Source organism: Drosophila teissieri, unplaced genomic scaffold (genome assembly GCF_016746235.2).
Source record: "Drosophila teissieri strain GT53w unplaced genomic scaffold, Prin_Dtei_1.1 Segkk62_quiver_pilon_scaf, whole genome shotgun sequence".
In the NCBI taxonomy this organism is placed as follows: Eukaryota; Metazoa; Arthropoda; class Insecta; order Diptera; family Drosophilidae; genus Drosophila; species Drosophila teissieri.
Window position 1 is genome coordinate 12,977 of NW_025225022.1, and position 14,895 is coordinate 27,871.

The 14,895-nt window shown below is 33.6% G+C and overlaps 1 protein-coding gene and 1 non-coding gene across 2 annotated transcripts; both read left to right on the forward strand.

The window, feature by feature from the left end:
- Nucleotides 1–8,031: 8,031 nt before the first annotated feature.
- On the forward strand, nt 8,032–10,305 carry LOC122625745. Its single transcript, XM_043805811.1, has one exon. The coding sequence runs from the start codon at nt 8,032–8,034 to the stop codon at nt 10,303–10,305; it is 2,274 nt and encodes a 757-aa protein (XP_043661746.1).
- An 88-nt stretch (nt 10,306–10,393) lies between these two features.
- Nucleotides 10,394–10,586, forward strand: LOC122625748. Its single transcript, XR_006326655.1, has one exon. It is a non-coding gene; the product is annotated as a U2 spliceosomal RNA (small nuclear RNA).
- Nucleotides 10,587–14,895: the final 4,309 nt, after the last annotated feature.

Consider the following 14,895-nt stretch of genomic DNA (forward strand, 5'->3'; position numbering starts at 1 on the left):
ATGATGATTTTTGGATTTGTCCGAAAATCGATTTTCTGTTTTTTTGCGATTTAAATATCAGTATTTTGACCAGAACATTTGAAATATGGGTCCAAATATGGAATGTCATATCTCGTTGAATTCGTAATTAAATTTCCAACCGAACTGTGCTTACAAAAACAAATGAATTTTTTTTTTAATTTTTTCCAATTTTTGATGATGATTTGTTGTCCGAAAATCGATTTTCTGTTTTTTTGCGATTTAAATATCAGTATTTTGATCAGAACATTTAAAATATGGGTCCAAATATGGAATGTCATATCTCGTTGAATTCGTAATTAAATTTCCAATCAAACTGTGCTTACAAAAAAAAATGCTTTTTTTTTTAATTTTTTCCAATTTTTGATGATGATTTTTGGATTTGTCCGAAAATCGATTTTCTGTTTTTTTGCGATTTAAATATCAGTATTTTGACCAGAACATTTGAAATATGGGTCCAAATATGGAATGTCATATCTCGTTGAATTCGTAATTAAATTTCCAAACGAACTGTGCTTACAAAACCAAATGGATTTTTTTTTTTAAGTTTTTCCAATTTTTGATGATGATTTTTGGATTTTGTCCGAAAATCGATTTTCGGTTTTTTTGCGATTTAAATATTAGTATTTTGACCAGAACATTTAAAATATGGGTCCAAATATGGAATGTCATATCTCGTTGAATTCGTAATTAAATTTCCAATCAAACTGTGTTTACAAAATAAATGCATATTTTTTTAAGTTTTTTTCCAATTTTTGATGATGATTTTTGGATTTTGTCCGAAAATCGATTTTCTGTTTTTTTGCGATTTAAATATCAGTATTTTGATCAGAACATTCGAAATATGGGTCCAAATATGGAATGTCATATCTCGTTGAATTCGTAATTAAATTTCCAATCAAACTGTGTTTACCAAACAAAAGCATGTTTTTTTAAATTTTTTTCCAATTTTTGATGATGATTTTTGGATTTTGTCCGAAAATCGATTTTCGGTTTTTTTGCGATTTAAATATCAGTATTTTGATCAGAACATTTGAAATATGGGTCCAAATATGAAATGTCATATCTCGTTGAATTCGTAATTAAATTTCCAATCAAACTGTGTTTACCAAAAAAAATGATTTTTTTTTTAATTTTTTTCAAATTTTTGATGATGATTTTTGGATTTTGTCCGAAAATCGATTTTCTGTTTTTTTGCGATTTAAATATCAGTATTTTGATCAGAACATTTAAAATATGGGTCCAAATAAGGAATGTCATATCTCGTTGAATTCGTAATTAAATTTCCAATCGAACTGTGCTTACAAAAAAAAAAGGAATTTTTTTTTTAATTTTTTCCAATTTTTGATGATGATTTTTGGATTTGTCCGAAAATCGATTTTCTGTTTTTTTGCGATTTAAATATCAGTATTTTGACCAGAACATTTGAAATATGGGTCCAAATATGGAATGTCATATCTCGTTGAATTCGTAATTAAATTTCCAACCGAACTGTGCTTACAAAAAAAAAAGAATTTTTTTTTTAATTTTTTCCAATTTTTGATGATGATTTTTGGATTTTGTCCGAAAATCGATTTTCTGTTTTTTTGCGATTTAAATATTAGTATTTTGACCAGAACATTTGAAATATGGGTCCAAATATGGAATGTCATATCTCGTTGAATTCGTAATTAAATTTCCAATCAAACTGTGTTTACAAAAAAAAATAGAATTTTTTTTTTAATTTTTTCCAATTTTTGATGATGATTTTTGGATTTGTCCGAAAATCGATTTTCTATTTTTTTGCGATTTAAATATCAGTATTTTGATCAGAACATTCGAAATATGGGTCCAAATATGGAATGTCATATCTCGTTGAATTCGTAATTAAATTTCCAATCAAACTGTGTTTACCAAACAAAAGCATGTTTTTTAAAATTTTTTTCCAATTTTTGATGATGATTTTTGGATTTTGTCCGAAAATCGATTTTCGGTTTTTTTGCAATTTAAATATCAGTATTTTGATCAGAACATTTGAAATATGGGTCCAAATATGAAATGTCATATCTCGTGGAATTCGTAATTAAATTTCCAATCAAACTGTGTTTACCAAAAAAAATGATTTTTTTTTAATTTTTTTCAAATTTTTGATGATGATTTTTGGATTTTGTCCGAAAATCGATTTTCTGTTTTTTTGCGATTTAAATATCAGTATTTTGATCAGAACATTTAAAATATGGGTCCAAATAAGGAATGTCATATCTCGTTGAATTCGTAATTAAATTTCCAATCGAACTGTGCTTACAAAAAAAAATGCATTTTTTTTTAATTTTTTCCAATTTTTGATGATGATTTTTGGATTTGTCCGAAAATCGATTTTCTATTTTTTTGCGATTTAAATATCAGTATTTTGATCAGAACATTCGAAATATGGGTCCAAATATGGAATGTCATATCTCGTTGCATTTTTTTTTTTTAATTTTTTCCAATTTTTGATGATGAAAATCGATTTTCTGTTTTTTTGCGATTTAAATATTAGTATTTTGACCAGAACATTTGAAATATGGGTCCAAATATGGAATGTCATATCTCGTTGAATTCGTAATTAAATTTCCAATCGAACTGTGCTTACAAAAAAAAATGAATTTTTTTTTTAATTTTTTCCAATTTTTGATGATGATTTTTGGATTTGTCCGAAAATCGATTTTCTGTTTTTTTGCGATTTAAATATCAGTATTTTGATAAGAACATTCGAAATATGGGTCCAAATATGGAATGTCATATCTCGTTGAATTCGTAATTAAATTTCCAATCAAACTGTGTTTACCAAAAAAAATTCATTTTTTTAATATTTTTTTTTCAATTTTTGATGATGATTTTTGGATTTTGTCCGAAAATCGATTTTCTGTTTTTTTGCGATTTAAATATAGTATTTTGATCAGAACATTTGAAATATGGGTCCATATATGGAATGTCATATCTCGTTGAATTCGTAATTAAATTTCCAATCGAACTGTGCTTACAAAAAAAAATGATTTTTTTTTTTAATTTTTTCCAATTTTTGATGATGATTTTTGGATTTTGTCCGAAAATCGATTTTCTGTTTTTTTGCGATTTAAATATCAGTATTTTGATCAGAACATTTAAAATATGGGTCCAAATATGGAATGTCATATCTCGTTGAATTCGTAATTAAAATTCCAATCGAACTGTGCTTACAAAAAAAAATGAATTTTTTTTTAATTTTTTCCAATTTTTGATGATGATTTTTGGATTTGTCCGAAAATCAATTTTCTATTTTTTTGCGATTTAAATATCAGTATTTTGATCAGAACATTCGAAATATGGAATGTCATATCTCGTTGAATTGGTAATTAAATTTCCAATCAAACTGTGTTTACAAAAAAAAATGAATTTTTTTTTTAATTTTTTCCAATTTTGAGGATGATTTTGTCCGAAAATCGATTTTCTGTTTTTGTGCGATTTAAATATTAGTATTTTGACCAGAACATTTGAAATATGGGTCCAAATATGGAATGTCATATCTCGTTGAATTCGTAATTAAATTTCCAATCGAACTGTGCTTACAAAAACAAATGAATTTTTTTTTTAATTTTTTCCAATTTTTGATGATGATTTTTGGATTTGTCCGAAAATCGATTTTCTGTTTTTTTGCGATTTAAATATCAGTATTTTGACCAGAACATTTGAAATATGGGTCCAAATATGGAATGTCATCTCGTTGAATTCGTAATTAAATTTCCAACCGAACTGTGCTTACAAAAAAAATGAATTTTTTTTTAATTTTTTCCAATTTTTGATGATGATTTTTGAATTTTGTACGAAAATCGATTTTCTGTTTTTTTGCGATTTAAATATCAGTATTTTGATCAGAACATTTGAAATATGGGTCCAAATATGGAATGTCATATCTCGTTGAATTCGTAATTAAATTTCCAATCGAACTGTGCTTACAAAAAAAAATGAATTTTTTTTTAATTTTTTCCAATTTTTGATGATGATTTTTGGATTTTGTCCGAAAATCGATTTTCTGTTTTTTTGCGATTTAAATATCAGTATTTTGATAAGAACATTCGAAATATGGGTCCAAATATGGAATGTCATATCTCGTTGAATTCGTAATTAAATTTCCAATCAAACTGTGTTTACCAAAAAAATTCTTTTTTTCTTTAAATTTTTTTCCAATTTTTGATGATGATTTTTGGATTTTGTCCGAAAATCGATTTTCTGTTTTTTTGCGATTTAAATATCAGTATTTTGACCAGAACATTTGAAATATGGGTCCAAATATGGAATGTCATATCTCGTTGAATTCGTAATTAAATTTCCAATCAAACTGTGTTTACCAAAAAAAAATTTTTTTTTTTTTTTTTTTTTTTTTTAATTAATTTTTTTTTTTTTATTAATTTCAATCAACTGTTTACAAAAAAATGAATTTTTTTTTTAATTTTTTCAATTTTTGATGATGATTTTTGGATTTTGTCCGAAAATCGATTTTCTGTTTTTTTGCGATTTAAATATCAGTATTTTGATCAGAACATTTAAAATATGGGTCCAAATATGGAATGTCATATCTCGTTGAATTCGTAATTAAATTTCCAATCGAACTGTGCTTACAAAAAAAAATGAATTTTTTTTTAATTTTTTCCAATTTTTGATGATGATTTTTGGATTTGTCCGAAAATCGATTTTCTGTTTTTTTGCGATTTAAATATCAGTATTTTGACCAGAACATTTGAAATATGGGTCCAAATATGGAATGTCATATCTCGTTGAATTCGTAATTAAATTTCCAATCGAACTGTGCTTACAAAAAAAAAATGAATTTTTTCTTTTAATTTTTTCCAATTTTTGATGATGATTTTTGGATTTTGTCCGAAAATCGATTTTCTGTTTTTTTGCGATTTAAATATTAGTATTTTGACCAGAACATTTGAAATATGGGTCCAAATATGGAATGTCATATCTCGTTGAATTCGTAATTAAATTTCCAATCAAACTGTGTTTACAAAAAAAAAAAGAATTTTTTTTTAATTTTTTCCAATTTTTGATGATGATTTTTGGATTTGTCCGAAAATCGATTTTCTATTTTTTTGCGATTTAAATATCAGTATTTTGATCAGAACATTCGAAATATGGGTCCAAATATGGAATGTCATATCTCGTTGAATTCGTAATTAAATTTCCAATCAAACTGTGTTTACCAAAAAAAATGCATTTTTTAAAAATTTTTTTCCAATTTTTGATGATGATTTTTGGATTTTGTCCGAAAATCGATTTTCGGTTTTTTTGCAATTTAAATATCAGTATTTTGATCAGAACATTTGAAATATGGGTCCAAATATGAAATGTCATATCTCGTGGAATTCGTAATTAAATTTCCAATCAAACTGTGTTTACCAAAAAAAATGATTTTTTTTTTAATTTTTTTCAAATTTTTGATGATGATTTTTGGATTTTGTCCGAAAATCGATTTTCTGTTTTTTTGCGATTTAAATATCAGTATTTTGATCAGAACATTTAAAATATGGGTTCAAATAAGGAATGTCATATCTCGTTGAATTCGTAATTAAATTTCCAATTAATTTCTGTTTTTGTGCGATTTAAATATTAGTATTTTGACCAGAACATTTGAAATATGGGTCCAAATATGGAATGTCATATCTCGTTGAATTCGTAATTAAATTTCCAATCGAACTGTGCTTAAAAAAACAAATGAATTTTTTTTTTAATTTTTTCCAATTTTTGATGATGATTTTTGGATTTGTCCGAAAATCGATTTTCTGTTTTTTTGCGATTTAAATATCAGTATTTTGACCAGAACATTTGAAATATGGGTCCAAATATGGAATGTCATATCTCGTTGAATTCGTAATTAAATTTCCAACGAACTGTGCTTACAAAAACAAATGAATTTTTTTTTAATTTTTTCCAATTTTTGATGATGATTTTGGATTTTGTCCGAAAATCGATTTTCTGTTTTTTTGCGATTTAAATATCAGTATTTTGATCAGAACATTTAAATATGGGTCCAAATATGGAATGTCATATCTCGTTGAATTCGTAATTAAATTTCCAATCGAACTGTGCTTACAAAAAAAATGAATTTTTTTTTAATTTTTTCCAATTTTTGATGATGATTTTTGGATTTTGTCCGAAAATGATTTTCTGTTTTTTTGCGATTTAAATATCAGTATTTTGATAGAACATTCGAATATGGGTCCAAATATGGAATGTCATATCTCGTTGAATTCGTAATTAAATTTCCAATCAAACTGTGTTTACCAAAAAAAATCAATTTTTTTAAATTTTTTTCCAATTTTTGATGATGATTTTTGGATTTTGTCCGAAAATCGATTTTCTGTTTTTTTGCGATTTAAATATCAGTATTTTGATCAGAACATTTAAATATGGGTCCAAATATGAATGTAATATTCGTTGAATTCGTAATTAAATTTCCAATCAAACTGTGTTTACAAAAAAAATTAATTTTTTTTTTAATTTTTTCCAATTTTTGATGATGATTTTTGGATTTTGTCCGAAAATCGATTTTCTGTTTTTTTGCGATTTAAATATCAGTATTTTGATCAGAACATTTAAATTAAAGGTCCAAATATGGAATGTCATATCTCGTGGAATTCGTAATTAAATTTCCAATCAAACTGTGTTTACCAAAAAAAGCATTTTTTTTTAATTTTTTTTTTTTTTTTTTTTTTTTTTTTTTTAATTTTTTCAATTTTAAAAAATGATTTTTTTTTTAATTTTTTCCAATTTTTGATGATGATTTTTGGATTTTGTCCGAAAATCGATTTTCTGTTTTTTTGCGATTTAAATATCAGTATTTTGATCAGAACATTTAAAATATGGGTCCAAATATGGAATGTCATATCTCGTTGAATTCGTAATTAAATTTCCAATCAAACTGTGTTTACCAAAATAAAAATGAATTTTTTTTTAATTTTTTTCCAATTTTTTATGATGATTTTTGGATTTTGTCCAAAAATCGATTTTCTGTTTTTTTGCGATTTAAATATCAGTATTTTGATCAGAACATTTAAAATATGGGTCCAAATATGGAATGTCATATCTCGTTGAATTCGTAATTAAATTTCCAATCGAACTGTGCTTACAAAAAAAAATGAATTTTTGTTTAAATTTTTTCCAATTTTTGATGATGATTTTTGGATTTTGTCCGAAAATAAGTTAAGTTATCGCTTCTCGGCCTTATGGCTAAGATCAAAGTGTAGTGGGAAGTCTGTTCTTTTTATTATGTTTTTTACGAAAAAGTCCTGGTCTTTGTAATTCATTGTCTAAATTTTAAACAAAATTTTTTAAATAAAATTTTAAAATTTAAATATAATTCTTAAACAAAGTCATAAAAGCGATCAAAATATCTCTAAATTCCAACAATCATGGCGTCTCAGCGAGTGCACGTGTTTGCCTACCCCTTCGTGGGACCATTCCGGTGCTCCATATGCATGGATGCGTCCGAGATGCATCCCACTAGGTCGCTGGGCGAATACGGCACGTACGCTGCGGCATATCAGCACATAACCCGGCGCCACCCACAAGTGGTTATTACATACCGTTGCCGGGTCTGTGGTGCTGATATGCCTCGGGGTATGAAGCAGCTCAAAGCCCATGTGGCCGCGAGCCACCCCGAGACCACCACAGACGCCCACGGGATGCTCGTGGAAGCAGCCACAGCCCCGAACCCAGCTGGACCACTCCCCGCCCCCTCTCCGAGACAGTCAGCGCTGAGCCCTGTGACGACGAGAGCCAGCGAACGCGGTACGCCTGTCCCCACAAGCAGGCGCGTACTCTGCACGACGCCGAGCCGCGCGATGCTTCCCGGGAACAGGCCCCATCCTGCGCTGAGCCCCGTTGTCACGGGTGCCAGTGGACGCACTGGAAGGTGGCGAGCCCACCTCACAGGGTAGGCGCGGACCGCAAGCACTGGCAGACGCAGCGAAGAGGATCCAACAGATATACAGGACCAATCGACCTCGCGCCATGCGAGAAGTCCTGGGGCAGTCCTCTCCCCCCTGCGATCTGCCAGGCAGAGCTGTGTACGCCCATCTCAGGCAGATGTTCGCCAGAAATGCCGACGAGCGTGTGCGGCCCTTTGATTGGCCCGCTTGGTGCGTGCCAGGAGAAGAGGCCCGCGTGGACACGCTCGTGAGTCCCCTCACACAGGAGGAGGTGCTCGCACGCCTGAGAAGGACACACAGCTCTGCGCCGGGTCCCGATGGTGTCACCTATGGAAATTTGAAGAAAACAGACCCGAAGGCCTCCATGCTCACGGCAGTATTCAACGCCTGCCTGAGGACAGGTCATGTCCCCGATCTGTGGAAAAAGTCCAGAACGGTCTTAATCCACAAGAAAGGGGACAGAACTGACCTGTCAAATTGGAGGCCTCTTTCCATGGGTGACACCATCCCCAAATTGTTCGCGGCCGTCATGGCAGACAGGCTGACGGCGTTCCTCACTAACGGAGGAAGGCTCAGCGAGGAGCAGAAGGGCTTCCTCCAGCACGAAGGCTGCCATGAACACAATTTTGTTCTTGGCCAAGTGCTGGAGGAGAGCAGACGCCAAGGCAAGGACCTCATCATGGACTGGATGGACCTGTCCAACGCGTTCGGGTCGATTCCGCATGCCACCATCATGGACGCGGTCGCCGGTATGGGGATCCCCTCGAGGATCCGGACCATAATCCACCAGTTGGCCACCGGCGCCGCGACCACCCTACACCTCACGGGGAAGAAATCCTCGCGGAGGCCAGTGCAGACCGGCTTCCTCGTCCGTGGCACGCCAATACCGGCAATGACAGAGGGGGATGCCTACGAATATCTCGGCATCCCCGTGGGTCTAAACGTGGACCAAACACCCAGGGCAGCGATGGAAGCGATAGTTGGGGACATCGCCAAGATAGATGACTCGCTGCTCGCCCCGTGGCAAAAGATCGACGCGGCCCGCACCTTCGTGGCACCGAAGCTTGACTTCGTGCTACGAAGTGGCGCCACCTTGCGGGCCCCGCTGCGTCATCTGGATACAGCCATAAAAGAACACATCAAAAAATGGCTGTATCTGCCGCAGAGGGCGAGCGCGGAGGTAGTGTACACCCCGCTGAAGAAAGGTGGAGCGGGCATACTACCTTCATCTATATTGGCAACTATCGCCCAGGCTCACCGCATGGTGTCCTGCCCTGGGGAGGTCGTCTCCCGGATTGCAAGAGAAGGCCTGAGAGAAGCGGTAAAACGAAAAATAAACCGGGAGCCATCCGGCGACGAGATGGCCCACTTTCTCTCAGGCTCCACTCTATCCGGGGAGACAGCCAGCTTTGGCGACGCCGGATTCTGGTCGAGGGTGCGGATGACCACCAAAAGGCAAGCTGTGCATCTGGGGGTGCGTTGGGCCTGGAGAGGAGGTGAGCTACTGGTCGAGTGTAGAGGACAAAGAAACCGACCAGTGGCCACCGACTCGAACTCCAGGTCCCAACTCATCCAACGTCTCAGGTGCGCAGCTCAGGATGAGTTCCTGACCATCCTCCTAAATAAACCCGACCAGGGGAAGGTGGCGAAGCTCTCCACGCTAACCCCAGTCAGCAACGCGTTCATACGCGACGGTAGCTTTACCAGGTTTGCTGACTGGCGGTTTATCCACAGAGCCCGACTGGGAGTCCTCCCAGTCAACGGAGCGATCCGATGGGGCAGCGGCGACAAGCGCTGCCGGGTCTGTGGATATCAGCTGGAGAGCGTTCCACACGTGTTGTGCCACTGCATGCACCACTCAAACGCAATACAGCAGAGGCACAACGCGGTGATGGATCGCCTCGCCAAGGCTGGCTCACGGCTGGGGACCCCCAGGGTGAACTGCCGCGTGGAAGGGGTCGCCGAGGACATGGCGGCCCTCAGGCCGGACCTGGTATGGCGCGACGAACGGAGCAGAAAAATCGTCATAGTTGACGTGACTGTTCCGTTCGAGAACGGGACTGAAGCGTTTGATAACGCGAGGGGCGAGAAAGAAGAAAAATACCGCCCCCTAGCTGAAGCCCTGCGCGCCATGGGATACCAGGTAAAACTGGAGGCATTCATTGTCGGAGCCTTGGGCTCGTGGGACCCTAAGAACGAAAGGGTCCTCAAGACTTTGGGTGTCTCCAGGTTTTATGCTGGCCTGATGCGCAGACTGATGGTGGCCGACACCATCAGGTGGTCCCGGGACATCTATGTGGAGCATGTATCCGGGATCAGGCAGTTCACCCTGCCAAGTGAAGCTCCCTCCAATTAAAGAATAAAAATTAAAAATAATTAAATAATAATATAAAATTTGAAAAAGAAAAAAATAAAAATACAACAGCCTGCCCCAGAGGCAGGCAAACATTTACTGGCCATATGGCTAATTTTTTTTTAAATCTGTTCTTATCAGCTTAACATCTGATAGTTCCTCCATTGGAGAACAACAAATGTTAAACTGATTTTTGGAATCAGACGGAGTGCTAGGAGCTTGCTCCACCTCTATCGCGGGTTGGCCCGGTATTGCAATACCGCCGGGATTTCGGCCCAACTGAATAATAAATCTAAACATCTTATAGTAAACTGAAACTCTACGCGTTGAATACGTAATTAAATTCCCAATCAAACTGTGTTTACCAAAAAAAATGCATTTTTTTAAAAAATTTTTTCCAATTTTTGATGATGATTTTTGGATTTTGTCCGAAAATCGATTTTCTTTTTTTTTGCGATTTAAATATCAGTATTTTGATCAGAACATTCGAAATATGGGTCCAAATATGGAATGTCATATCTCGTTGAATTCGTAATTAAATTTCCAATCGAACTGTGCTTACAAAAAAAAATGATTTTTTTTTTAATTTTTTCCAATTTTTGATGATGATTTTGGATTTTGTCCGAAAATCGATTTTCTGTTTTTTTGCGATTTAAATATCAGTATTTTGATCAGAACATTTGAAACATGGGTCCAAATATGGAATGTCATATCTCGTTGAATTCGTAATTAAATTTCCAATCAAACAGTGTTTACCAAAAAAAAAGCATTTTTTTAAAATTTTTTTCCAATTTTTGATGATGATTTTTGGATTTTGTCCGAAAATCGATATTCTGTTTTATTGCGATTTAAATATCAGTATTTTGATCAGAACATTTGAAATATGGGTCCAAATATGGAATGTCATATCTCGTTGAATTCGTAATTAAATTTCCAATCGAACTGTGCTTAAAAAAAATGAATTTTTTTTTTAATTTTTTCCAATTTTTGATGATGATTTTTGGATTTTGTCCGAAAATCGATTTTCTGTTTTTTTGCGATTTAAATATTAGTATTTTGACCAGAAGATTTGAAATATGGGTCCAAATATGGAATGTCATATCTCGTTGAATTCGTAATTAAATTTCCAATCAAACTATGTTTACCAAAAAAAAAGAATTTTTTTTAAATTTTTTTCCAATTTTTGATGATGATTTTTGGATTTTGTCCGAAAATCGATTTTCTTTTTTTTGCGATTTAAATATCAGTATTTTGATCAGAACATTTGAAACATGGGTCCAAATATGGAATGTCATATCTCGTTGAATTCGTAATTAAATTTCCAATCAAACTGTGTTTACCAAAAAAAATGCATTTTTTTAAAATTTTTTTTATGATGATGATTTTTGGATTTTATCCGAAAATCGATTTTCTGTTTTTTTGCGATTTAAATATCAGTATTTTGATCAGAACATTTGAAATATGGGTCCAAATATGGAATGTCATATCTCGTTGAATTCGTAATTAAATTTCCAATCAAACTGTGTTTACCAAAAAAAATGCATTTTTTTTAATTTTTTTCCAATTTTTGATGATGATTTTTGGATTTTGTCCGAAAATCGATTTTCTGTTTTTTTGCGATTTAAATATTAGTATTTTGACCAGAACATTTGAAATATGGGTCCAAATATGGAATGTCATATCTCGTTGAATTCGTAATTAAATTTCCAATCAAACTATGTTTACCAAAAAAAAAGAATTTTTTTTAAATTTTTTTCCAATTTTTGATGATGATTTTTGGATTTTGTCCGAAAATCGATTTTCTTTTTTTTGCGATTTAAATATCAGTATTTTGATCAGAACATTTGAAATATGGGTCCAAATATGGAATGTCATATCTCGTTGAATTCGTAATTAAATTTCCAATCAAACTGTGTTTACCAAAAAAAATGCATTTTTTTAAAATTTTTTTCCAATTTATGATGATGATTTTTGGATTTTATCCGAAAATCGATTTTCTGTTTTTTTGCGATTTAAATATCAGTATTTTGATCAGAACATTTGAAACATGGGTCCAAATATGGAATGTCATATCTCGTTGAATTCGTAATTAAATTTCCAATCAAACTGTGTTTACCAAAAAAAATGCATTTTTTTTAAATTTTTTTCCAATTTTTGATGATGATTTTTGGATTTTGTCCGAAAATCGATATTCTATTTTATTGCGATTTAAATATCAGTATTTTGATCAGAACATTTGAAATATGGGTCCAAATATGGAATGTCATATCTCGTTGAATTCGTAATTAAATTTCCAATCGAACTGTGCTTACAAAAAAAATGAATTTTTTTTTTAATTTTTTCCAATTTTTGATGATGATTTTTGGATTTTGTCCGAAAATCGATTTTCTGTTTTTTTGCGATTTAAATATTAGTATTTTGACCAGAACATTTGAAATATGGGTCCAAATATGGAATGTCATATCTCGTTGAATTCGTAATTAAATTTCCAATCAAACTATGTTTACCAAAAAAAATGAATTTTTTTTAAATTTTTTTTCCAATTTTTGATGATGATTTTTGGATTTTGTCCGAAAATCGATTTTCTGTTTTTTTGCGATTTAAATATCAGTATTTTGATCAGAACATTCGAAATATGGGTCTAAATATGGAATGTCATATCTCGTTGAATTCGTAATTAAATTTCCAATCGAACTGTGCTTACAAAAAAAAAAGATTTTTTTTTAATTTTTTCCAATTTTTGTTGATGATTTTTGTATTTTGTCCGAAAATCGATTTTCTGTTATTTTGCGATTTAAATATCAGTATTTTGATCAGAACATTCGAAATATGGGTCCTATTGGAAATGGAGGAGTAAAACGCGAGGCGATTTAGTTAAAGTTTAATAATTGTTTTATTTGACATAAGCGTGACAGCGTTGTGAGTCGTTCGGAAGTTAACACAAGAAGAAGGAAGTTCTCAGAAAAACAAAAAGAATAGATTCATATCAGTGTTACCAAATTTCAGTATATGGTTGTTGCCAAATTAACATACATAATATTTTTAGTATTTCAATACTCCTTCTCAACAACATATTCAGAAACAATTCATTTCAGTTATACATTTTAAATGCTGGTTTTTCTGTAGGTTTTTTGTTAATATATCTGATAACATGTCATTTGTACAAATATATTTTACATCAATTTCCTTTTTGGAATAAAGTTCCCTAACATAGTGGTACTTTATGTCGATATGCTTACTTCTATTATGTAATACTGGATTCTTAGCTAAACATAAAGCACTCTGATTATCGCAAAAAATTAAAATTGAGTGATCTATCAAAAAACCCATTTCCTTCAGAAACTTTTTTATAAATACTGCTTCTCTTGCTGCAATGGACAATGCAACATATTCGGCCTCCGTGCTGGATAATGCCACCAGACTTTGCTTCTTGGACTCCCAGGATATTGGACCAGCTGCGTTTATGAAGACATATCCACTGTAGGATTTACGATCCGATGTGTCATTTGCCCAATCTGCGTCGACGTAGCCGTGAATCGGTTTACCTGTTGATTGATAATGAAGCTTTAAGTTTGAGGTGCCCTTCAAATACCTTAGTATACGCTTGGCAGCGACTTCATGCTCCTTATGTGGGTTCACATTTCTTTGAGCCAATTTTGCAACTGAATGCATTATATCTGGCCTGGTTGTAATTGCCAAATACATTAGTGATCCTATAAGTGATTGGTAGTCCTTTTCGTTAACAGGCTTGCAGTTAGGATCAGTACACTTAACTTGGAAATTTGCCTCCAAAGGCGATGCTACCGATTTGCAGTCTAACATACCCCAGGTGTGTAGCATACTCTCGATATATGTCTTGTGACCTATGGATATGGATCCAGTTTCACCTTCTCGCTCAACTTCGATGCCCAAGAAATGATTAAGCTGACCGCTATCTACTACTTCATACTCATTGCCAATTGACTCTTTTATACCAATCAAATCATTTTTACATGAGCTTGCAATAAGATGATCGTCGACATACACTGCAATTATATTAATATCGTCCTTCTCATTGCGTGTGTACACACACGGCTCGCTGGCGCAGGGAACAAAGTGCAGTTTTTGCAAGACTTTATTGAGCTTGGCGTTCCACTCTCTACCGCTCTGTTTTAGCCCGTAAAGTGACTTCTTTAGTCTCAAAACTTTTCCATGATGCTTATCATCAAATCCATCGGGTTGCTTCATATAGACTTCTTCGCTCAATTCGCTATTTAAGTAAGCTGTCGATACATCCATCTGATGTAGAAATAAGTTATGCTCAACAGCCAGAGATATAATAAGTCTTACCGACGAATATCTGACAACTGGTGAAAACGTTTCAAAAAAGTCGATACCATATTGTTGTGCACATCCTTTAGCCACCAACCTCGATTTAAATCGCATCACATTGCCATCCTTATCTCCTTTGATGCCAAAAACCCACTTACTACCGATGGCTTTTTTACCTTCTGGTAAGTCCTGTAGCTCCCATGCCTGATTAGCTTCGAGGGCGCCAATCTCCTTCTGAATTAATGCTACTCTTGACTCATTTCAGACTGTGTCGCTTCAGCA